This window comes from Pagrus pagrus (assembly GCF_965226575.1).
Source record: "Pagrus pagrus genome assembly, chromosome: 6".
Lineage (NCBI taxonomy): Eukaryota > Metazoa > Chordata > Actinopteri > Spariformes > Sparidae > Pagrus > Pagrus pagrus.
Genome location: NC_140190.1, coordinates 14,973,815 through 15,000,940, shown reverse-complemented (window position 1 = coordinate 15,000,940; position 27,126 = coordinate 14,973,815). Strand labels below are relative to the sequence as shown.

Here is a 27,126-nt window from a genome sequence, read left to right as displayed (position 1 = left end):
GGAGGAAATGTTGGCAAATGGGTTTTGGGTAGATTGTGCATGAATATTTAATTTAGTCATAAAGTAGGGTTTAGTACATTAATGGCTTTTCCACTGCTGTCAGTCCATTTGACCCACCCAGATTAGGATGGTGGCACAGTCTGCTATCTGGTCTGCTGATTGGTTCTGTTAATGACCATATTTATACTGATTATAATATTATAGATTTCTATAGAGGGGTGGCAGTTGTCAGGCTCATATGAGAAGACTATTTATTAAATAAGAAAATGTTTTTGTCTGGTAATTTTCAAGAGCGACTAATAGAAACTAATAACGAGAGAATCTGATAAAGACGTTTATAGAGAAACTGAGTAGTTTATCTTTTAGTCAGAATATCAATTTCACATTGGTTTGAAGTCTTTTCCAAATCGCATCTTTCCACTTAAAGAGGAAAAGATCGAACTTTATCTGGACCTGTTCTCATAAAACATCCAAGGATAGAAGCACTGATGCAGGCTTCTTGGTCACAACAAAAAACACAATTATGTTCTCATATAACACTGCAGCTATTTTCTGATGATTTGGGACTCCAGTCCCTTGGTCCGTATCAGTATTGTTTACTGTGCTGCTGTCCGCAGAGCCCATGCTGGCTGGCTTAGACTACCGTGACAGCTGGAGTGGTCGTCACCTCTGGCTCCCAACAGCTTCCTTGTTTTCTGACCTAATAACACTTTAACTGGCAGGTCAGTCTAGACTCACCTGTGGTAAACAGCTGTGTACCTGAGCCAGACAGGCTTTTGCAAATAATTATTTAACCTTCTTAGAGTTCTGTACAAGTGTGGCCTACTGCATGAGGTTAGTCCAATTAGTATTCGTTAAGCTTTCAAGCATAAAAACGAGTATGTTTGTGGCATTCAGATACCAAAAGATGCTGACATTAAGTGTATTTCCCCATGTAGTGAACCTCTTCAACCTGAATGAAGTCAATCAATCATTTACTCAATAATAAATACTCACTGCAGCTGGTTTAATCTGTTACAGCCTGTGTTGTGTCACAGTGAGAGGGCAGTGGCCAGCCACTCTGAGACTGGCTTCAACCAGGGTGTGATCCCTCAGCTCTTGGCTGTGTTTGATAAAGATTAATTCAATCCTATTTTCTGCCCTGAAATGCTTTTGCTAATGTAATTCTCTCTGTGTCAGATTCCCCTGCTCGCTCTCTCTCTCTCTCTTTTTGTGTGTGTGTCTGTCTGTCTCTCTCCCCCTCCTAAGGAACACTAAGCACCTTATCCATGTTAAGGACTAACAAAAGCAGCAGGAAGAAGCGAGCAGTGGTAGTGTGTTGTAATTCTCCACCACAGATTCATTATCTGTGTATAAGTACTGGCAGGCTGAACGCTGCTCACACTTTTCATCTGCCGGGTTACAGATTGCCTGAGTGTTTGCGTGTGTGCATTAGTATGTGTGTGTGTTTGTGTGTGTGTGTATAATAATGAGGGTAGATTTTAAAATGTCGTCACTTTGATATGTTCCTTTTCTGATTCCATCACTCAAATTCATACCATAATCTTAAATGAGAAATAGTTTTCAAATTATGCTTTAGTTGTTTGACTTGCAGAGATCTAGAGAGCCAGTAGAGGGTGCTGCACAATCCAAGTGATAACTTAATCAACCTCTCTGCTAATACAGACTTCAATTTTCCAGAAAGTTTGGACTGAGCAGTTGAATCAGAATGTATCTTTATTACCTACTTGAATTTATTGTTACCAAGTAGTATTGTACACTCTATATGTGCAGCAAGCAATATCATTCACAAGAGACTGAAAACACATAAAATAAGTAGTAAAGTAAGAAGTAAAAACATTAATAAAAACTAAATCTAGGAAAGGAGATTAAAAGGAGTCATTTAAACCAAATAATGATAATGAATGAATGATAATACCACAGGGTAACAAGCAAGTTGAGTACAAGAGTATACCGTACTAGGGGTATTTAGTTACTGTTGCACAGACAGAGTAGTATATTCTAGAGAAATCTCAATGTACATGTACTGTTTCTGCTCTACACAAACAAAGTATAGTTCTAATTAAATCCTCTGTCCAGCAGCAGCGACAAGGGCTACAGGTGTAAATGTTTCTCTGGTGTTATTGATCCCTGGTGCGGCTCCACATCTGACTAGAAAGTCAGCGGTCTCCGCAGGTTGGACAAGCAGGATGTGTGTGTGAGACTTGGAGGTGAGGGGTGGAGGCTGCTTGCGTGTAAATCTGTGTGTGGGTGGGTCAGTGGTGGACCTTCATGATCTCAGCTCACTCCCTTGTCGCTCTGTGTCTCATGTTGTCACAGTGACCTCTACTGCTTACATGGTTTCCCACTCCCGAATCCATACCTCCACCACCACACGCAATGCACGACAGCCATATATTCACTAGAGCCAAGCTGGTGTACGTGTCTTTACTCAAGGCAAAATAAGCAAATTAACCTACGTATCCTCAGCTTCGCAAATTCCACTGTTACCGGAGCATTTATCTTTTCTGCTCCTGTGTGCTGGAATGACCTTCCCTCAGTCACAGCACAGACATTATTCTTCATTTTCAGCACTTGACTTAAAGTCTCGACTCTCTAAAAAGCCTCTCACAGTCACACCACCTGTTCTACATTGAGTAGCATAACCAACACATCCTTCTCATCAACTTGCAATAATGTACGTAACAAATGCATTCTGTCTGTCTCTCTGTCTCATTAGCTTTTAGGTTTGGTTCATTCCGAGCTGTTTGCTCATGCAGATACTTCAGTATGGGCTCCAGACTATCTTATTACACTGGTTGCACTGGTGCGCCTAACTTTTTTATTTGCGTGCACCAGCACATAATTTAGGTGCACCCAATAATACATTTTCAGTTTTCATTTATTAACACATTATGTGGAATGTGTTTTAAGGCTGTGGTGTCTCACAATTTCTCTGGTTCGCATGGAGTAATATGGGAGCAGTACAGGGTGTGGTTTCACACGCTCACACACGCACACACACACACACACACACACACAGATATGCACTGCAAAATTGGTATTGGAAAAAGTTTCCTTCAGGAATAGTTATCTATCGTTAACGGTATTGACATTTTTTTAACGATACCCAGTCCTGGTGCTCCATAATAAAAACAAATTTAAAGTGAGATTTCATAAGTTTCATATGTGGGGACTATATATCAGGATACCTTGGTTAAAAAATGGTCTTACAACAGTTTCCCAAATGTATGTAAATTCAATACTGAATCACTGGAGTTCGTCTTTAACATTATATTCAGGAGACAACACACATCACACCCTAACATAACCTAAAGATATTTCCTGTCATCTTATTTGTAATTTTATTGTTATTTTAAAGCAAGCTTGTCAGAGCATTGTGGCTCTTAACTTTGCACTCTATGCTATAACCACAGTGTTGGTGAACTTGTATGTGTTATTCCATCATTGCACCCGTGAAGCCCTTTCCGCTTATTTCCTGCATTATAAGTCACTCTGAGTAAGAGCATCTGCTAAATACTAAAATAAGTGTTTAGTAGCCTATCAGAGAGTTCCACTCCAGGCAGCACTGTATGCGAGGAGAGAAGGAGCATGCTGAGAGTCTCTTTGCTTATCCCTCTCAGCAACTGGTTAGTGTGGTGCTTGAATATTAATGCAGTCTTGTCCTAAAAGCTGGCTTTGACTGTGACCTAGCTATACTGTCTCTCACACACACATACATACACACAACTCTTCACCCTTTCCCAGGATGTGAAGATCTTCTTTCCGGAGGGACTGCTAGATGAGGAGGACTGAGGTGTTGATTACTGCAGTGCTCAACAGTCAAGTGTGTGTGTGTCTGTAAGTGTGTGGCAGCAGGTTAAAGAGAGAGGTAGCCAGCTAGCACGTACTCTAGACTCCTTTTAGCTGCTGGAGACATCAAGTGTAAAATTGCACACTCTTTCAAACACACTCCATCAAAACACGACACACACGAATGTTGTGGAAACTACTTATAGTTATACGTGCTTGGGGGTTCTTCACATTGGATGTTGTACTCTACCGAGACTTATCTTATCACAAGTACAGTTTTGTTACTTGGAAGAAATATCTTAAAGATCCTTGTCACACATGAGGCATACATAAAAACTCTCTAATGTGTATCTGACACGGTTTTTACCGTAAAAGAAGTGTAATTAGCACATTGAAATCCTTAAAATGGCACCTACTCTTTATCCTCATTAAATATTCCTGAATATACGAATGAGTATGGCACTATTTTTAATTTCACAAGCAGATGATACATACATGTAATACATATGACACACACAAATGAAAACAGTCTTCTACCGTCAAAATCTGCACATATGCAATACACAGAGAGACTCAAACATTCAACTGCAGAACAAGAGGAAAAGTACATTTTGACTTGAGGGGGCTTTATGATGAATGATAACACCGCTTCGGTTATACAATATACTGCAAAATAACACCACTGAGTCACATTTGAACAAGTCAGATATATTTTTGTTAAATGAAGTGCAAGGAGATGTCGCTGCGTTTACAGCTCGTCTTTATGACTTTGGTCTAACTTTCTCCTCTTTTCTTTCTTCCAGCAACAACGGCAACTAGACCTGTTAACCATCACCAACTGTGGTAAGTCCTTCTTACGACTTCACTTTTGCCCACAGTCAGTTTCACTGCTTCAGAAAAAAACAAAAACAAAACATGGACGTATAGATGCACAGAGGCATCCGTCCGTCCCAGTCTTGTGAATGGGATATCTCAAGAACGTCTTGAGGGAATTTCTTCAAACTGGGCACACATGTTAACTTGGATGCAAGGGTGAGCTGATTAGATTTTTGTGGTCAAAGATCAAGCTCACTGTAGCCTCACAAAACACATTTCACATAATTCATAAGGTAAGTGGGGCACAACATATTTTCACAAATGTCCGATATGATAAAATGACAACGTGATCACATTTTATATCAAAAAGAACAAAGGTCAACTCCTCTGTGACATCGTAATATTCTGCAAAAAATGTTTTGGCCATTATTCGACACCACAGCACAGGAACAGCAACATGACTGGTGCGCAGAGGCATACAACTGCAATGCGACCATTCTAGTTTAATTTGTCATAATTTTGAGTTGACTGAAATGTGCCAGTAAGGCACCCAGTGAATTATCCTCTAACCCACTTCAGGATGCTAAAAGGGTCACAAGCTCACACACTACACAACTGCACAGTTTGGTAGTGGGACAAGTGCAGATAACACAGTGCCTGTGCTGTGGAAAACCCTGGAGCAGAAGTACTGCTGATTTGATGGCTGCTGGTCAGTTACTTGAGCAGCACCATGCGTGTTCAGGGATGCCGTCTTAGGATGTGATGTATTAAATGTCAAAGAACTATTGCCTCAAAGCTTTTATAATAGGATAATACAGAACTCATGAATTTCACTTGTCGTCACACAAGTCATTTGGGCCAACATGTGCCCCCGAGCATATGCTCAGTACATGTGCTTACATCCCTCTATGTGTTGGTGTGTGTTGTTAGAGCATACATGTAGAGCGTATTGGAGACATTGTACTCATTTTGAGATTGTTAAGAGATTAGCCAACATGTCAGTAACAGGAACTTTCAACTGTCACAATTTACTTTAATTCTCACATTCAGATGGTATTTTGACTTATAGTTGTTAAATCATATGGATGAAGACATCAAAACCAGATGGTTTTGATCGAAATGCATAATTGGTTTGATTTAAGTTTATTATTATGTCACAGTGTGTGCATGTAGGCGCGTGTTTGTATATACACATGAATGAATGTGACTGTATGTGCATTTACCAGTATGTATACTGGTAAGTCTACACCTCTTTGTTAGTGTGTGTTGTTTGCAATGCAGACTTCATCGTGCATGTTTTAATATGTGTTTACTACGTGATGCTTTCACGTCACAGTTGGGAATGAGACTCAAAAATCAGCTTTTCTTACAAATTGTTCCTTTCTTGTGTGACCTTCTGGTGTATACATCTAAAATTCTGTCATAAACACGACTCAAATGCTTTGTGCTCATACAGACTCACACTGCAGAAACACTCATGCACTTTTATACCATATATATTAATATACTGTATATGTTTAATTTATATTAGTCGATCAAAAGAAAATGAATCTGCAACTATTTAGACAATCAATTACATGTTTCATTTAATTTCTATCATTTCTGTCATTTCTAATGCAAAAACGTCGACAGTTCCTCATAAGGATTTGCTGCTCGTCCTCATGTTGGTCCGAACCTGTTTAAGGACGTGACTTTGGGCTCTGGGAAATTGTAATTGCAGCCTTTTTCTCCTTTTTATTGTCACAGTCGACACTACTATTATCATAAATGCACTTCATAAATCACAATCACATTGTATATAAAAGGTCAAATATGTTTAATTAGTTTAAACAGTGTCGAACATGCACCTCAAACTGGTAACGTGTAGCAGTCAGACACACATATGGTGCTCCAAGTTTGACTGTATGTGGAAACATGTCACGTAGAAGTTGCACTGTTAGAAATCTCTGCCAGTCTCTTACTGTCGAGAGGCAGCTGTGAAAGCGAGGGATCCACTGAGATGGAAAGCAAGGAGAAACTCGAAAAACAGGGGAGGTGAAACAGATGGGGACGGCAAGGAGGATACAGAGACCCCATATGTCTAAAGTATCTGGATGATCTAATATGCTTTGATTAGAATAATGCATATGTGAGGCTCATGGAGACCGGGTTAATTTAGCAGGTTTATGTTGCAGCTGTTCCTTGGGCCCTGGGCAGAGGCAAGACTCGCCCCCAGCCTTCACAATTTGACAGAGGGCAAACAGAGAGGGAGAAAGGGCTGGTGAAAAAAAGAGAGAGTGTGAGGAAGACTTTATATCAACACCTTTTATGGCCAAGTGAGAGAGGATTAGATAATCACATAAAATTAGATGATAACATGTATGCAGCCATGCATACAGCAAGTAAAAGTATAAACTGAGTTCAAAAAGTGTAGATTTACAGGGTGTGTTCATTCAGGGCGAAAGTCTACGACTATATATTTTGGGAGTTCAGTGTTCATTCTAAGTACTGTTTAAATGTGCCTTGTTTACAGAAATGAAGAAGGAAGAAAAAAGGCTAATACTTCCTAATACTGTACTGTAGAGCTAGACAAAATATCCCAGATATGGGAGCTGCCATAATGTACTGGTGACATCATTTGGTGTCAATCCTGACCTCACTTGTGAATTCTGTTTTTTAATGTCTTTACATAGATTTCCAGGAGGATTATTTCCAGACCAAAGCAAATAAACAAAGTCCTCCCAGAGCCTGGCTCTGATCATTAGCACTGTAGCATCATGTTTCCAGTCCAATGTTTCATAAGTTAGCCATTTGTAAGTGGTTTACCTTTTTTTGTCTCATTATAGCAGAGGCTACTGTAGTTTCTAATGGTTTACTCCAGGTTGGCTGTCAGTCTCATAAAAAGGCCTGATCATTGGCGTGTCTGTGGAGATGTTTGTCTTTCTGAACGTCTTCTTGATGTCAATCTGATTCTATAGCACTCTTCTCCATTCAGCAATCAACAAATTGGTGAGTTTTAGCATCATGCTCCATTTTATATTCATAACATGTAATGTAAATGGTTTTTAATGATTTTCAAGGCGTTTTAGTTGCCACTTAATGTGTGTCCATTGCTGTTTTTTTCTTTTTTGTTGTGTTGCACTAAGTGAACAGTCACGGGAACTAATTTTTCTTAATTTAGGCACCTGCATCCTCCGAGGACTGTGTAGGTAGAGTGTGTAATTTGATAGCAACTCAGTCAAATTTAAATTAAACATTAAGCAAAAAAAGTGAAAAATAAAACTCGGTGGTCTCTCAGGTGAGGTAAAATGACAAAACAGGCTGTTTTACTCAGATGATAATAAAATGCCCAGTCAAAAATGATGATGTTCCAGTCACTATAACAATCCATTGAATCAATATTTTCTTTTACACGTTTTTAATTTTAAAATGACCTTACAGTACATTCCAGCCAAGACAGTATAACTAGGGGCCCTCGATATGAAGGCCTGAGCCCTAGACTGAAAAAGCTTCCACTTATTCTCGCTGAAAGGTTTCTCCGTCTGACCAGTGTAGAGCTCAGTGTGCTGTGTAAATTATTGCAGGTCATTATTCAAGCTGTTGTTGTGTGTGGCCTTGAAGGGAAGTCTATTATATTCTTAACTTGACAGACATATTTTATCCTGCCCTGCTGCTTATTACTATTCACAGTAGGTGACCCGACATACACACACACGCGCGCTCACACAAGCTGAACACGGTGAAGGTTATTATGATGGCTGTATGAAGAGCAGGTGAGGCTTTCAGATGAATGAGTCTGATAGGGAAACACAGGCAGGACACCCTCTCCTTCTCCCCGCAGATTAAAGGAGTTTCCGCTCCTTTGCTCCTTTTCTCCTTGTCATCCTCTCACGTGCCTCGCTCTCTCTCTCTCTCTGCTTCTTCCTCTGCTCATTTGCCTTTGCATCTCTCCTTATCAGCTGTTATTTATTAGGGATCTCATTTTATCACATTTCCTTTGTCCTCGTGTTTCTGCTCTTTTTGTATTTTAATATTCCCTCCTTCCTCCATCCTTCGCTCACCTCTCTCCATCTCGTCTTCATAGCATGGACGACAGGAGGAATCACAGGGTGGGAACAAACTAATAGGCTCAAGTGGCTTCATAATGCGCCGTGTGTGAGGGAAAGAGATTTGATAAGGATTCTGCCCCTGCTGCTCTGTTGGCCTCTGCCTCTAACGCCGTTCATTAGTTACTCTGAAGAATAATTCACACTTACACATGTAGTCACACACGTATAATTGAGTTTATATATACCATGCATTCAATATAGCTCTGATATAGTGGAGAAAAAACACCAGAAAACACACAGTATCTCTTTACTCTCTCTGTTTTCATACACACATGCACACTCACTCCCACACACAGACCCACTCAAACCTCACTCGGCCCTCTTTAATTGGACACTTGAGCAGCGCACGGCTGCATCTGGCTCCTGTTGAACACAGCCTGACATTTCAGACTGCTGACCTTTCCAGCCCCGCCACAACTAAATAATGATTAGTCCTGGCAACTGTTCCACCACAGCAGCAGCCAGGTACGCACACGTGCACGCAGGCATGTGTGGACAGCGCACACACACAGGTGCCAACAACACAAAAACAGACCAACACCTGCGTTGAAGGCTTTGTCTTTTCACAGTGAGAAAATGGGGTGCAGACATTGATTTGAGAGGCCATTGTCATTCTTTTAGCTTATCGATTAGATTGTCCTTTTCCATATCTGCAGTCAGCGCCCAATAATGTGTTGTTCTAAATTAACTCTGCTTGCCTCTGTTTATTTTCTCCTTTCCCCTTTATGCGCTCTCAGCATTACAGTGGAAAAAAGGTCAATCATATTCATGAGATCTGGGCAGATTTGAGAGGATGGTTTTTGTGTGTGTGTGTGTGTGTGTGTGTGTGTGTGTGTGTGTGTGTGTGTGTGCGTGTGTGCGTGTGAGTAATTGTACACACACTTTTAGGTTTGCCCACAGATGCGTGGTGCATGTGTGTGTGAGTGTGTGTCTAAAGCAATGAAGCATCATGGAGATAATAGGCAGTTCTCAGATCTCTCCTCTCACTTTCTTCTTTTTTTCACTCTATCACTCTCTTTGTATCTCCATTTCCCTGCTGTTTCTGTCAGAGCAGAATAGAAATGTTCTTCATTAGAGCCCCTCTTTCTACAGATATTCTTTGTGTTTCCTGCTTTGCTCTCTCCAGACAATACCACTGTACATATCTTGGAGGTCAGAGGTCACGTTGTGCACAGCCAGCTACTCATATTCAAATGCTTTGAATCTGAAGCTTTCATTCTGCATATTTATAGTGTGGAAATTGAAGTTTGTAAGTTTAGCATGTGAGAGGCTTGTGTATGCGCAAAATAAGGACAAAATCATGGAGCTGATGGTCGCATCTATAATTATTAAGCCTTATTGTTTCTATGGAAACAACCTTGTCTGGGCATTTTCTTTTTTTAATTAAATCAGCTCACGTCGTCAAAAATCAAATTTCAATGTATATTTTGAGAGTCCAGTGGGGTATTCAGAAGATATTTACATAGTACATATAGGGCACATACACTTCAAATACAGCTAAATTGTACTTTTTAAAATAGCTTTCCAAATCTTTTCTCTCCAACCAGTGTGCATCAAATTACAAAGCCAACATAACTTTAAATACAATCGAATTTCTCAGTAACTAAATGAAAACGGTGTTGTAGTAGTCAGTGATGATATAAATATAATTAAAGCAACATTATCTAGAAATTGGCATTTTGTGCGATTTTGGCGCCCCCCACAGTTTCTGAGTACAACACCACGGTTGTAAATACATATCTCAGGTCTGTAACAATTTGTCACAAGTAATGTGGGCGCTAACTACAAACAAAACTCCTTACATCATAACAGTGTTATGTGTTGAAAACTTGGTCAGTAGCTCAGTGGCTGAGACAGTCACCATTCATCCTATTACAAGACGCTGTCCCATCAAAATTATTTTTAAGCTGTTTTTTTTTTTTTTAAAGTTACATAACGTTGCTTTAATTTTAAGGATTATGCTGGAGTAACCTTTCATCAGGCAGTACTTGTGTTAACAGCTTGTTTACCATAAAGCCAAACAGCCACTATTTAGAGGTCAGGTTGTTACTTTATCTTCTTAATATTCTACAACTAATGAACGGAAGAGTGAAATTAGTAAAACACATTTCTGATCTGTTTCTCACTTTCACCAGTACAGTAGACATAAAAATCAGTTTTCTTACCGGGATGGCACTTCTTCTAGTTCTAGCTGAAATCGCCAGAAGGAGCAACAGTTAATAAAACAAACACACCATTAGGAAAATAAGGAGCCGTGGAAATTGGTTTGGCTGTTCTCAGCCAGTTATTACAGAAAGCTCAGCCATCGGCAACAGGTTTGTTGTCTGCCTACCATACTTATTATGTTCAGCTAGAACAAAACAAGTGCTAGCCTCCTAACCTGAAATAAAAAGTAAACTTTATGTGGAAAAAAGTAGTACTGAAGTACCTTGTCTTGTCTGCAAATCTAAAAGAAAGCACATTTTTTTAAGTTCTCATTGTGGTTTATGTGCAGGCAGTATTAAGTATTGGACTCTAGTGAGCCTTGCTTACCAGCATCAACAGTGACTGTTTTCCATTTGCATAACACGTGTCAGAAAACAGGGATTGCTTCGGACTAAATTGTCTGCAGTGTGAACGCAGGGTCAACAGAGTTTTCTCTAATTTACACAATGCACCACACTGGCCTTCTCTCAGCCATTTAATAGCTTCCATTTCTTCAGATGAAAGTCCCTGGGCAACCATCCAGACAATATAGTGATATATCATGTATTTATGTCTTTGTTGTTCTGGTGCTAATGTTTTGACTATGATGCATTTTTCTTGGTCCTTTTGCAAATTGCACATAGAAGTTCTGTCATATTGGTGTAGTCTCACTCCTGCTTCTGAATCCTGTGAAATGCTTGCTTCATGAAACACAGGGAGGATATTTAAATTCTTTGTGGTGGCACCATTACTGCCTGACTTTGAAGTAAACACATTTGTGTCAGAACGTTAATCATTTTTCTTTATTCGCGCAGATAAATGAAAGTTTAACCCTTCATGTGCACCAGTTTCTTTGTGGCTCAACTGTACAGACTTTCATCAGCCGATCTTTATCTGCCAGACCAATCCTCCTTTGAGTTAAGCTGAAACATAAGAAAACCGTATTCATTCATGAAGCTTTTATTTCATTCTCATTTATTCCCATTTTTCTATAGAAGCACATCTGAGACTTAAGTAAGAAAGAGTAGTTGCAATTCCGTGTGTGCGCCAATCTTTCGCACCGTTTAACTCGGTGTATTTCTGTGAAATGCTAATAACCTATAGGATTTCACCATGAAACTTTCCCTGTACATGTACAACTTCCCCTGTACATGAGCCTGTCTGTGTCTGATTTCTGTTTCTATAAACAGGCATAATCAAATATGACTAACAACTAAGTGGGAGACTAGTAGTGAAGATGGTGGTATTCATAACTATTGATGCTTCAGTTTCTGGTCTGGTTAAAGTAATTTATGACAGGTGTCCATATTTTATAATAATCGCCTTCCTGTCCTGTAGGTCAAAAATGATTGTCTCATTTTGTTGACACATTAGAGTCGGATGTTTTTAAAACCCATAAATGAGGAAATACTCTCAATAGTCATAAAGAACCAAACAATTTTTGACATGTTTTTAGGAATAAAATGTTATAAAAACCAGACCATGAGTGATAAATGAACACACCTCTCTGTTAAAACATTCAGAATAGAGGGAGAAGTAAAACTGGAAAGTACATTTCTGGCTCAGAGTATGAGAAAAATACTCATGTTGAAAAAAAAACCTTCAAAGATATGTTCTGTTCTTTTTCTTTGTATAAAACATTTTCTGATACATTAAGGTGTTTATTAAAATAAACACCTAAATGTATGTTATTTCTATCCAGTAGTCTGACCGAAGACATGCTATGGAGGCAAAATAGCCCAAAATATCATCTGTTTTCACCTTTAGTGTCTCGTTTATGTACAGCGAGCAGAAATCATAAAGTTTGTCATTCATGAGGGCGCGTCGCATTCGGAGCTCTTGTGCAGCCCTTTATACTGAACAAGTGTGAGCTACTCTTGTACGTTGCTCCTACAGAGACAGTGTTTCTATCCAGCCTGTGTTGATCCAGGGAAGGTGGAAAGACAGGTCTGAAACAACCTGTATGCAACCTTCTGCTTAATATCCAGCCTTGTGGTACATACCTGAGCTGATAGAAATCTCTGGGTGGCTCCGTCACTGCGTGGTTGACTGGCTTTCATCCTGGAGAGCTGCAGAGATTTGTTTTTAGTGGAGCACAAGACTTTGCACCTTGAGGGAGGGAGGGAGGGAGGGAGGGAAGAAAGAAAGAGGAAAACAGAGATGAACATTATTTGTAAGAAAAAAAATACTATCAGGCTTTTGTGTAAATGAGCAGCTGTGAAAACAACACTTCCTATTATTGCCCTAATTATATCCTTTCTCTGCGAATTTGCATATTTTATCTCCCTCCTCTTCATTATGGGGGACGATGCTTCCATTTTGATGTGGTTAAAAAAAACACACATGAAACAAACAAAGAAGGAGATGAGGGATGGGAGGCAGGAAGGGAGAGGGGCGCGCTGGCCGCCTCATATTGAGTATTTTCCAGTTGATTTTGTTGAGGGCTTCTCAGCAGCAGCGTGGCTAAATAAGCAGCAGCATGCTAATGAATGGAGAACAAGTGTGATAATTTAGCAGACAAAGAATAGAGGACTGGGAGAGACAGAAGCCAGGAGGACGGGGGAGAGGGGGGAGGGAGGGGGCAGCACGATATTGAAAATATTTAGAAAATATTTGTCATCAAACAATTATTTAAAAACCTGTCTGGAGCCCACATGCCTGAAGGTTCTTTTTTTGTTGAGTCCATATTGCTAATGCTCAGAGTAAATATTCCCTGTGTCGCAAATACGGTAATTTCACGCACTGTACACACAGCCAACCATGTGTTTCATGTTTTTGCATGCAGAAAAGGAGAGAGAGAGAGAGAGAGATAGGGGGGAGAGAGAGAGCGAGTGCTAAACTCAGAGGACAGTAAATGACAACAGAGAAGCGTCGACTCTGTCTGTCCTCTCTCTAAAAGGGCGATGTGACGGAGGCAGTAAACAGGCTGTGGGCTCTGAGATTATTTCTTTGTCACCAGCAGAGCCACCAGTGTTGCTGAGCACTGCTGTGGAGCAAATCCTCCTAGTGAGGACTGATTGGATTTTTGTTCCAGGGAGCCTTTTGTGTTAGCAGCATAGGGACTAGATAATAGAGGTTGATGCCACTCTGTCGCTGTGTTATGGCTGGTGGATTGAGTTTTTGGACTCTGTGTGTGTTTGTGTGTGTGGAGCCAAAAACAACCACTATATCACTGTTATTCACAGCCTATTTCCTTCTCTTTGCTTCAGAGCCTATAGGATGCCTAATATCGGAGCATCTGGGTGATCTGCTAACATATGCATACCTGTTACTAATAGTGAGGCTTTAAGGCTAAGATAAATTGTTAATATAATAACCTGTCACTCTGCTAAATTGAGAATATTCTGTGCAGGTACGTTGCCAGGAGATACTCACTGCCAATCGGTCAAGGTCATTATCAGCCCTTTCTCAGCCTGTGCCTCGGTCCCCCCTGTCAGATCTACGTGTGGAGCATGTATGCCCAATGGGTGCGCGTGTAGAGAACTGTATGTATAAATAAAAAAATGTATAAATTATTGATCTCCGTAGGGAAATTCTACTTTTAATTGCCCTGCTTTCACTGGCAGGTCAGCCGTCAGGTTGAGCTACAGAATGGCAGCCTCTGTCTTTTCTCCAGGAAACGTCAACACAGCAGCACGCTTGAACCCGAGGCCTTCGAATTCAGGAAATTCTCCTTCTCATTACGCCACCCTGCTGTCCTGTGTGTGAGTGTGTGTGACTTTGCACTGACCTCTATTGGAGACCGAGCGACAGTGATGACTTTCAAAGGCCAATAACAGTGAACAAGCCAGCTAGAGCAGATGTTGAACGGGAGGACGGTCAGGAAGTGAGTTTTTTTTTTAGAAATATCAGCCCTTTTGATCAACAATACCAGCTTAAAATCCTCTGCACCTATCTCTCAGTGGTGGCAGCTCAGTGTCTGTTGTCTCAGGCCATTGGGCGACTGATTGCCAGATTCGTCTTGACTGATTTCTCCACCGCAGCGTCTCAGCAGTGAGAGGTAGACTGCGTTTCCTGCATCCGGTTGACACAGGAGATGCATGACATGTGACAAACCTTTTTACTGCCACTGCGCAGGTGTCCTGGTTCAAGACAGGGTGGGAGATTGCGGGGGTTATTTTTTGCTTATTTTTCTGTTTTTCCATGTGGAATGCAGCAATGGCCAGATTAGTGACAGGTCGATGTGAATTTATAGTATCATAAGTGACCATGATTGCTGACAAATATTGTTATATTACCACTGATTTAAATAGGTTTGGGTCAGCGTTATTTTAGCTTAAACAGATGAAGATGTGACTGCATTTTGTTCACTGGGGTTTAGATTTGCTCACTAAGATGAAAAGCAGATTTGGATATGAATAAAAACATGAAATAGAATGAGCATATGAGGGGAAAAGGCTGTGTGGCATAAACAAATTTTATTGTACTTCGGAGACTTGCAGCTCTTTCAACAGAAATTAAAACAGGAGTAATAAAAGAGCAGCAAGTAATGGAAGAAAAAAAACAACTAATAATGACGACGACTGCTGGGTTTTGATGTGCTTTTTCAGACGCAGCAGCTGCACAAACACTCTGTATTAAGCTCTGAATCAATCTTAACCTCCTCCAAGTGTACAGTAAGCTGCAGGAGTGATTCTGTGGAGGGATTTCAGATGCGTGACCTTGTCTGTCCTTGACTACTGTGCGTGGGCGGGGGTCTGTGTCTGGCTGGTTGGTGGTTAAGTAAAAGCCGCTAGTTGTAAAAGCACTTTGCCCCTCAACATGCCCCTGCCTCAGCCCCCACCTATTTATCTGACCCACCACCCCACCACCACGGGTCCCATCCCCCCCATCCCCCTGCGAGGAGCAAGCTGGTGGTTGGCCTCCACTTTATCTGCTATTATCTGTCAGATGCTGCGCACCTGTGAGCCTGGCTGCCCCTCTGCATGACGGGCGGCTGCGGTCGCTCGTCCAATCCCAGCGGCTCCCTGCTGTCAGCCACAGCAGCAGTGAGAAGTTCTCTGGCTTCCTCCGTCTCTGTCTGACAGCCGCCCTGGAGGAGCGGGCAAGAGAAGCAAAAGGAAGAGAAGGAAAAGAGGGGGGAGAAATACCATTAAGATGAGCTGTATTCCCACAGACCAAAGCCTGCCCACCAGCCATGTGCTGCGGCTCACCTGGCTGCCAGATAAGTGGAGATTAGAGGAGAGGAGACGGTGGAAAAGGTATTAGAGGCATCAGAAAAATTCTCTCTGAAACCGGGGGACAGCCTTGATACTTTTAGGATTTCTTGTGTCGTGTCTGACATTTGATGCAGACGCAAAAGGGCACAGAGACAGACAGTCTACAATACTTTAACACACAGATGTGGCAATCTCGGCGCTTTTATGTATTTTTGTTTGTTTGTTCCCTGTAGTCTATTGTTCCACTCGCTGTTGATGCGTATGAATTACAGTTTTGCGAGTTGCCTATCTAGTTAGCGGAGAATAACAGTCTGGTGACACTGGCGAGATCAATACAGGGCCACAGTAGGAGGTGGAGCGGCCCTAATGAACTGAATTGACTGGTGCTGAAATATGATCAGTATTTCTCTGGTGGTCATTATGTTCCTTATGAAGAAGATCAATGTCTCCTGGGTGGATCACTGAGTATACACAGCATGATAGCAGGGCCAACACTGTTACCATTCTAAATACTTAATGAAGGAGTTTTTCACAAATAAGGTTTGCCTCTGTGTGTGTGTGTGTGTGTGTGTGTGTGTGTGTGTGTGTGTGTGTGTGTGTGTGTGTGTGTGTGTGTTTGTGTCTGTGTGTGTGCTCCATGTCCATCTGTCTTTCTCTCGTCTCTCAGTCAAAGGTTTGTTTTCAGGCCCTGCGGCATTAGTTACTGATGTGCTTGTGTGAGGCTGTGCTGTTCATTTCATGGGCTATCACTTTTTAAATTGGTGAATGCCTTCTTCATGGTTGATTAGTAATTCATGCGGAGCTAATTAAGAGGCATAATAAGAGAAAGACTGGTGAGATGCCTCCAACCAAAATAGGAAAACGGTTTTCACCCCGGACTGTAAACAGTCGTGATTGATCGTGGTAGTGGGTTGCCCATAAAAGACGTTTACGCCTCTCTGGATCTGTCATCTCGGAACCAGACGCCCATATCTTCATTTTTGCTCGGCTCTCTCCTGATCTCAGAGCATCTTTCCAGAAAGTTGCCTTAATGATCCCTCCATCCCGGCTGTCTAATGCCTGGCATCATCATTTTGCTGGGTCTGTCGTGTGTATGCTGCTGCTGCTGCTCAGGCTGGCGCTCGCCCCTGCCAACCATCATCACGCACTCGTACCAGCATCTGTCCATCCAACAGGTTGGCACAGGTGCTGCCTTTAGATTGGCTGTGTACGTGCTGTAAAGTTAATGCACACACACCGTAGACATTTTTCACCTAAATTGCAAAACCTCATCTTGTCCTCTTTCCCTCTCTAAGACTGTCACACATATTTCCACACATATCAGAAGCACAACGATGTCTTTCAGTTTATCTGTTTGTGCGTGAGTCAGTGGGAACTCTTTATGATTCCTGGCGCAACGCTGCAATGATGACGTGTGTACCCGCAGTCTAATTCCATCATCAGCATCATTACTGCTATTATCCCGTGTCTCCCTTTAATGCAGGCTAATGGATGACCAATAAAGATAGATGAGCCTGGCAGTGTGGAGCTAATAGGCAGGACATGATGTCTGGCTTCTGTCCTGACTTGAGTCTTTACCCGATCAACTGCCCTCAGAGATAAAAAAAAAAAAAATATGTACATAGCTAAAATATTATCAAGAGTTATTCTTTCAGCTTTAATGAATCACTCTATCTTCATCTAATCAGCATGCCGATAGTCATCTCAGAGTGGATTTTGTGTGATTGGGTAACAGTTTTAAAAAGAGCTGATTGGATTTATTAAATAAATAGCAGCTGTGCATTTAATTCTCATGATGGTGAAAAGTCAACACACAGCAATGATATTGTTATAATTAAATGGAGTTTTGCATATGGAACGGTGGATTTAGACTTAACTTAAAGTGGCACAACCCCTTCTGTAATGAGAGCACGTATGATTATATATTATAATCTATATAACTGAAAGATAGAGAGAGAGGGAGAGAGAGGACTGACTGCCACATTGCAAAATGTCTTCTGTGAAAAAGGTCTGAGACCCACTGAAATATGAGCGTCAGAGAGATATCAATATCGATATTTACAATGTTAAAGTTTACCCAAAAAATGAAAATTCAGTCATTGTCTGCTCACCCTCATACCCATGAAAAGTTGGTGTCGTAGTCCAGAAAACATTTATGGAGCTTCATGGGAAAACAGCATTGCAGCATTCTCCTAAACAACTGAAGTAGGTGGGGGGAAAAAAACGTGCTCCATACAGCTCATATGACATTATCCAAGTCTCCAGAAGCCCCGAGATCCCAAATTGATTTAAAACAATGTTATATACACCCTCATTTTTTGGGGGTAAACGTATTCTTAAAGAAAGGGAGGAAAGTTTCTAGATCCATCCCTTTATCTGGATTTGCGCTAAAAGCTGATGGGGTCTATTCTGGGCTGAGACCCATCCTCCATCCAAGTTTCATGGAAATCTGTTCTGTAGGTTTTGTGTAATCCTGCAGACAAACCAACCAACAAACACATGGGTGAAAACATAATCTCCTTGGCAGAAGTGATAATAACTATAAATTATAAATTTAAGTGTATACAGAGTACTATTAATCTGTAATCTAGAAAAGGTAAATAAATATAAAAGAAAGTGAAAAAAGATGGGCAAAACCCCTGTGGACCATGGCTGTGTCTGACCTTCAATATCTTTACAAGTCAATAATATATACTCTTATTACCTGAGTTTACTGTATATTACTCATAATTTATTACATATTCAAGAAAACATAAGAACAATATATTGTATGTAACTACAAGCATAGATGTCTCGCTGCTGGCCAACCAGCCTTACCATTCGCACAGAAGATTACATGTGCAAAAAACAGTTAGTTCATTGAAGCACTGTGATCCAGTTGAGGCTGAACAAGAGAGTTCAGCAGAGCAGTGGAGCAACATACCATGAAATAATTACTGTGGGCAAGAGTGAGTACAGGGGTGAAGTCTTGAGACGAAGTACAGGACCATATAAAGACAAATTCAGAATTAATAAGTAGTGTTAGAATTTGCAGTTGTGTAGATTACATGGATTACAGTCAGTTTTCCAAATTTTTGAACAATGTGATTAAACACGCATAACAAATAAATAGAAATAACCAAAACTGCGGTGAGTCTATAAGAAATGTATCACTTCACTGAGAGTTGTTCTGCAAAAACGTTCTTGGAAAATATTAACAATGTCTTGAGAAATGTCTGTAAAATGAAAGAAATGTGGGGGGCTCAACCTTTATTGACTTCCATCTGTGTTGCACCTCCGTAAACTTTAACTTTCAGGCATAAAGTTGTTGTTGTAAATTTAGAATGAATTTGGCTGCAGAAATAACATCATGCAAGACTTTTAAACGGAGTGGTGTCCCCCTTAAAACACACTGACCACTTCAAAGACAGAAAGCTCCAGAAACTGAGCAGCCTTATGTTGACAAGCCCAGGCTTGAGGACAGGAGAGCCATTGAACAGAAGCTTAGATTAGCAGTAATCCTCTGTTCGACTTGTTGAGAAGCCGCTCAAATCTCTTGTCTATCACTCTCACTGCTGTAATAGTTTGTGGAGCTCTGCCAAACTATACATGAAATGACCATGAATCAGCCTTGAAAAAAAAAAGTAATTATTCCTTACCTCTATAAAATATATACATATATATATATATACATATATATACAAAACTGTAAATATTGTATATATACAAAACCTGTAAATATTCCTTACCTCTATTAAAAACTGTAATCATTCCTTACACACACACACACACATATATATATATATATATATATACATATATATATATATATATATATATATATATATATATATATATATATATATATATATATGTATGTGTGTGTGTGTGTGTATATATACATACATACATACATACATATACATACATACATTTATATATATATATATATATATATATATGTATATATATATATATATATATATATATATATATATAAATACAAACATTTGTTGGTTTTAACTTTTGTTGAACTACTGTATATGAATGTTAAATTTCAATAGTTCAGTTTATGGCTTCTTCACAGAAAAGTGCAGCAAGCTAGTCTCCCCAATCAATAGCATAGCTGGGAGATGTAACCACTCAGTTGTATTGAAAGCATACTGTTTCAATAACTATTATCATTGCTTTGTTTGTTTGTCTGTACTCAAATTCTCTTGTATACGTTTAACAGACTCTGTGATCGGTCACACAGCACAGTGAACAAACATCATGGGGAAGCTGGCATTTGAAACAGGCCTAATCATAACTAACTAAATGCCTGAAACTATGAAACGAAATATCAGAGAAGGAAAAAAAAAAGGGCTCTATATAGTTCTGCATCAGTTACTTTTCAATTACAGCAGCCGAAGCAGAACGAAATTGTTAGTGTCATTTATCGACTGTGGTGCTCTCCATTAGAGTAACAACTGAGAGAAATCCATCCTGTTGTATAACCACCTGGCTGTCTTACAATAACAAAGAGTTCATTTCTGTCAGCTGGCCTTAAGTCTTTCTGTTGTGACGCAAGGAACAGATGAGAAGTGTACAGCAGGAAACACATGGACGCACACAGAGCCCAGTGAAATCTGACTGGGCAGGTGATCATCGTGGTGATTGTGTTCACTGTAGTTCCTCAAACAATTCCTTCAGAGGACAGAGTGATGATAATAATGATCTAGGATGACTGTATGTCCTGCCTAATCAGGTAGAGCAATGCTTACAATATTATAAAAAAAAATGTCCATATAAATATTTTTGACTTTCACTATTGTATGTAATTGTATTTTTGTAAAAAATGTTGTATATTTATAGATGTTTAAAATTTGACAAAAAATCATCCTTTATAATATTACAAAGACAAAAAATATCTAAATAGTTTTCAATACCTTTGTATCTCACCATCTCCTGACAGCAAAGGTAATGTAATGTCTATTACTTATGCCTTGATGATCTTGCCTGGTGATGTGGACCAGGCAAGAGTAGCCGAGCGCAGACACCATCCCCAACCCCCCTGTGTGTATATTTTTTTTTAATACTTTGTGAGGAAAAACTGTCAACCATATCCAAAGTGCAGGACCAAAGAGAAGTAAATAATGTATGCTTTTGTTAGATTCTTTGAAGACGATATGTGCTACGCGTTACCCATTTCAAATGTCGAAGATTTGAGACCTCTGCACAAAACAGATTTTGATAATCAGAAGGTGTATCTGGTTCACAGAACTGAAGAGAATGGCAGCGCAGGCCAGCCGTGCGAAGCACAGATCCTTGCCCTTGCAGGTAAGTTGCCCTCTTAACACACCAGCTTTTCTCCTTTTAACGCTGGTTTTCTCTGTCTGATCAAGTAACGTTGATGTGCGCGAAACTCGGGAATGTGTCAAAGCGAGTCCTTTTGTCCGATCTGTCAAGACGTGATCAGCTGGAATCTGACACTGATAGCCACAACAACGTCCTCGGCGGTGGCTAGCTAGATATGCTAGTGAGATATGCTAAGATAAGTTTGGCAGGTAGTCATACCTTGTCGTCATTGCTTTACGGTTTTTTACATCCAGAGAGTACTGTTCCACGAGTTATCTCTCTTGTTTCGACAGAGTAATGCTGGTCGTTTCGTTAAATACGTGGCATGCAACGTTAGCCAGTCAAAACGGTTGTTTACAACACGAAGCTAACGCTTGCTAGCTTGCTGTGTGTTCGCACCGCGTTAGCATGTTAGCGCCGAAGCGCTAGTTAACTGCGTGCAGAAGCGGGGCTGTCACTACATGAGAAACACATGTGGCAGCCCTTGGTTGGCATGTTATCGTTTTTGTCATAGGTTTGTACATGTAGTCGAGACGCTAGCCCGGTAGCTTTGGTGATTTGCGGTTAGCTTGTTAGCTGGCTTATCTGTGGGTTTGTGCCATAGAGGCGATGCGGTGCTGCAGCAGTCATCGCCGTGTCTCAGCTATGACCTGCACATAGCAACCTCTCCGTCACCAACATGTCAACGTCATGTGAGGTTCATGTCAGTGCATCATGTTAATGTGCTCAAATGTGCATGTGAACTGATTTGCTTCCTGTTAGCTACATTTACAGTCATGTTTGCTCACGGTCGTGTTCTGTGCTCGATGTTTAACTAGCTACATCACTAATCCCTGAATGTGAGCTGTCTGGGGCTGCAGAGATCGGTCAGATCCGAGTGACACCTTCACAGCAGGCAGTCATGTTAAAGCGCTGTATACTGAAGCCAGGACGTCTAGACTCGCAGTCTGTTATATTTTAGTTCAAGGCTAAGAGTGCTAAAGTTAGTTTGATCTAGCAGAATGGAGAAACTAAACGACCTCGGCCCGAGTTTGACCAATGGATGAAAGAACTGTGTAGGTACTTTCACGTTTTATGACAATCCATTTAACTTTTGTTTGGAAAACTTCCTGAGATTGTTCATGCTTCTATGTCTGCACTTCACAGATACAGTAGAAGAATTTGAAGACAGTATAATGCAAAAGAAGATGAAAATTCCCAAGATGTCCATCAAGAATTCAGGAAACTCTATTGAGAACAATTGTGGAGAGGAGAGAATGCCACTCAGGCATAAAAAGGTAGGCACACCTAAAGTAGACACTAGCTGTTTTATTTTTATTTAAAGTGGCCGCACTGGGTCTTGGACTCTCCCTCACCATACTGTATTCACCTACACCAGTATTACGACGTACAATCACAGTGCCACTTGAGCATGTTCAAATGAGTGACAACTTGATAGTGCCATTAAGATTTGTTTTATGATTTTATTACAACAAATTCAAATCAGCCATGTCTGTACATGTGGGTGCAGAGTTTACTTTAAGCGATGTATGAAAACGAGTTAGAAGTATCGCATTTAAATTCTTGTGCCGTGTCACTGAGGACATGAAATCATTTTACTTATTGTAAAAAGTTTGTGTCAACATTGTGTAAGCGTGGACACACCCATGACTGCGTGTGTCATGTTGATGTAAGCAATAGTCTTATATTTTAAATATATCTAATGACGATACAATGTCCGAATTTCCATAAACTTGGCTGACACCCAAAATCCCCCACGCTATTTTTACCATATGCTGGATTAACACAAATTCAGCACTCTGGACAGCTGCCCTTTCACAGACAAATCCTCTGAGCGGCTCATCAGGGAACTCAGTGACTCCTCTCCTCCCAGTTCCGATTGAGGTCCACACAGTCAAAACAAACTGTTTGCAGTCTGACTGTCTATCATGTCATTTTTCAACTAATGTGGTATTTTTTCAAATATCTGATGCAGCAAAAAGATGTGAAATTCTCTCAAATATCAGGCCAAACATATGGCTTATTCTTGTCATGATCAGTTCTCAACTTTCCAGGTTTTATGTTCAAATTTTAATTCACTTGCCTATTGGTTACTTGTCTAATTTGACAGTTGTTCTTGTCATCAGGCCCTGTCTCATGACCATGGACGCCCATTGTCTAACTCCTCCAAGAGCCTAGCAGCAGTAGTGGCTCGGCTGGAGAGAAATGCTGCCAACTCCTGTATGGAGGGCGAGGAGGACCTGGATGAGGACCGGCTGGCCGAGGAGGGAGAAGATGCAGACGACGAGGATGATGATATGGAGGCAGAGCATCAGCAACATCATCACCAGCAGCAACAACAGCACTTGGAGGTGGACGCAGATTGTGGGTCCGGGGTAGCTGCGGCTGTGGTTCCTAGAGTCCTGTACGAGGAGCTGGTTCATAGCTACAGGCAACAAGAGGAGGAGATGAGGAGGCTTCAGCAGGAGCTGGAGAGAACCCGCAGGCAGCTGGTGCAGCAGGCCAAGAAGCTGAAGGAATATGGCAGCTTGCTGACAGAAGTCAAAGAGCTGAGAGACTTCAACAGGAGGCTGCAAGATGTGCTTCTCATGAGACTGGGCAGCGGTGAGGGACCAGGAGCATGCACACCAACACACAAACCACTGCTGCCTATGCCACAAAATGTATTAGTTACCTTTTAACATAATTTAAGAAAATGTCCACAAAAGTCAAATCAGTTAACTATTGAGAACAACAATGCCAGGATAATCGTAAAACTACAATTCAGAGTTTGATGATGGAGTCATTTTCTTTTGTACGCAACATCAAAACTTGAAAAGTGCACTGCTGGCAGCCGAGCACATGACATGAGACTGGTCTAAACTAACTACTAGCTAATGCTGGAGTAAATTTCCTTTCCGTGCCAGGACCTGCACATAAATCGGATGCCAAAAATGAAAGGAAAAGAAAAAGAGGGAGCTGGCAATTGCTCAAGACCCCAATAATAATTTAATGACCAACTTTTTTTCAGTCAGCTCCAAAAGCTGCTTCCAGCCAGGCTGTAGAGGTGAATAATACCCATGAGGTAACTGTGAGAAAGATGATAATGAGACAATAGCGAAGATGTTCGTGTGTTTATGTATGATAGACAGAGCAAGCCCAGATTTGGGGAGGACCCATTCAATGGACCTTTTCAAGGGCCTAGCCGCTTCTGTGAGCGGGCCTGACAGTAATGTGTGGGAGGCAAGTGTGTGGACACGTTCTAATCCACGTGTTTACTGTTTGTCTACACAATTTACTCCTTATACTCCCACTGATCTAAAAAGGATCTGTGCCTTTTTTAAGAACGTTACCGAATGCCAAACATAATGGTTTCTTCATTTTGCCTAAAAGCAACCTAGTATCATGCAAGAGGAATGTTCCTTCACTGAGAAAAGTGTTTCGCGATAGGGCCCTTTCATAGACTTATCTCTTTAGTCTAGATGTACATGAGCATTTAGGACTGCTGTTTAAATTCAGTGTCTTTCTACTAAAATTAAGACACACAGATGAAGTTATAAATGGAGCTAAACTTTGAGGTTTGGGTGTTTTAGCTTGGCTTGCATCTCAGGTTTGTTGAGTGGACTGGTGATGAGAATGACCATCCTAAAACAGAAAGCGGTTGTGGGTTCAGTCCTTTCACATGCTCTGTCGAACTGATAGAGACAGAAACTGTTTATCACAGTGTTAAATGATGTTTATGGCAATGATCAGCTGTTGCCATTTTAAAAGTTAAAAAACCTGGACTGGTCTGGAGCTTTATTGATGTATATGGATTTCAAAAAACACACCATGCAGCAGTGTAAAGTAGATCCATGTCAGTTGCATTTGTCTGAAGTTATCTCAGGTTTATATTTTATAGCCTAGTTTCACATGCACGGTATCAGTATTCCCACAACAGCAGTGGTTACTGTCCAGCCCAAGCTCTCTAAGCAGACCTGAGATATAAGGGAAAAAAGAAAGTCAAATCTCCTACCTTGTACAGCTGGGGTGCAATATAAGCAGGAAAAAAAACCCACACAGAGGTTAAAAGACACATACAATAACAATAAGATTAGATAAGAAAATTAGATGTAAGAAGATTAGAAGTACAGCAATGGGATTTTCTTAGGTAGTATTAAAGATGTAAGTCCAATACAGGAAATAGAGCACTTTTGTAAAGCTAAATTTATGCTTGACGCAGTGCACACACCAAAAATGACGTGAACTTCAGTGCGAAGGCTCCACAAGTTGAGGCTGCGTTTGAAGGTAGACTGGCGTTTTGTGGGAAAGCGTTGAAAAATAGGGCGTAAAAGATTTACACAGAGATAGCTGCGTTTTGTACGTAGTTTCATTTTCATTTTTGATTTAAATGTGTGCAAACATTATAAAATAGTGTGAATACAACTCACAACTTGTCTTTGCCATGTTTACAAGGGAAGCGTGTGTAGCCACGTTGGATATTGACGTTTTTCCGGTAACACTTGTTGACTTCTTGCTTAATCGCAGAATATTTTGCTTTTACGCCCCCTAGCGTTTTGGAGAATACTGCGAACAACGCATTGAGTATAACTGCCTCTTCATGCTCGTAGGTCATGCACCATCATGTGCCATCTGCAGAGCCCATGCCATGGTGTTTCGCGCGACTATAAACAAGGTTTAGTGTGATTAAATGTGGTGTCATTACAGTGCGCGTCAGAGTGCAAACTCAAGTGTTGCCAGATGCTGGTGTTAACCTCAGGCCCTCTGTAGATCTGGACAGAGGCGCCTGGCTACTGGCGAGACCATCTAATGGACGGGCTAAAGATTAGGGCACCCTGGGGTGCTGTCGGGTAGGGGATGGAGTGCACTGACCGATATTAAAACTCATCAGCTACATTGGAGCTTAGTGTGGCCTGCAACCAAGCCAGCTTATGTAGTGAGATAAAATAACCGCCTGTCTCGAGGCACAGGGAAACCTAGGCCCAAGGTGGGAAGCACACAGTCAAGCAGGTGGGCACTGTTCCACCGGTAAAGACCACAAAACCCATGGCCACATGCTCATGGGTACTGGAGGGATTAAAGTGCAACTGGCATGTGGTCAAGTGTTGTTGAACTGTCTTCTGTTGCAGTGTCATCCTCTGTGGTTCTGCGACATTGGCGAGCCGTTGGTGAATGGCCTTGATTGACCTCACCTCAACTTAAAAGTGCTGACAGACGTAGTGTAGATTTGTTGATTGTATTGCCGTGATGTTAAATGTCTTGTCTATATCTGCAGAGCCTATGCACGACAGTGGCACTCAGACAATCAAGGCTGAAGTGGTTGAACCCATCGTTGAGGCCCAGGAGACATGCAGAGAAGAAGCCAACACCAGTTCCAGCTACTCGCCCTCACCCAGAACAGTATACACCTGCAACGATGGAAAGGTACGTCCGACTGGACTACGAGACACTCTTTATTCTCATTTGCTTTTTGATGTTCCCTGCCTGTTCTCATCTCCTTGATCTTTTTTTTGCATTTTGACTTTTATTCTTCAAGGCAAAATCACTCAACCAAATGCAAACATAACAGTACCTCCAAGTGCTGAAATAAAAAAAAAAAAAAGAACAAAAGATGCATTCACTCAACAACTGACTGACAAGCCTTCAACAAAGTCCAATGATGCTGTTAAAAGCTTGTTAGTAATTCAAGTTAGTAAGTCATTCAGCAGGAAAACAAGGATTGTATTTTCAATACCGATCAATTGAGGAACACAAAAAAGACTTATTTTTTTGAATTCATATGTCCACTTCTT

The 27,126-nt window shown here is 40.9% G+C and overlaps 1 protein-coding gene across 5 annotated transcripts in view; it reads left to right on the top strand.

Annotated features, from left to right (window-relative positions):
* Nucleotides 1–27,126, top strand: part of agbl4 (AGBL carboxypeptidase 4) — a 280,634-nt gene that overhangs the window by 182,785 nt on the left and 70,723 nt on the right. Inside the window, exons 6-11 of one of the 5 annotated variants that reach the window (XM_084355475.1) lie at nt 4,596–4,635; nt 21,279–21,337; nt 22,356–22,410; nt 22,502–22,632; nt 23,482–23,959; nt 26,610–26,758. In XM_084355475.1, the coding sequence (XP_084211601.1) occupies nt 4,596–4,635; nt 21,279–21,337; nt 22,356–22,410; nt 22,502–22,632; nt 23,482–23,959; nt 26,610–26,758 (912 nt within the window). Of the gene's footprint in view, nt 1–4,595; nt 4,636–14,593; nt 14,707–21,084; nt 21,338–22,355; nt 22,411–22,501; nt 22,633–23,481; nt 23,960–26,609; nt 26,759–27,126 lie in introns of those variants that run through there. The other 4 variants (XM_084355477.1, XM_084355478.1, XM_084355476.1 and 1 more) reach the window with 4 other exon arrangements.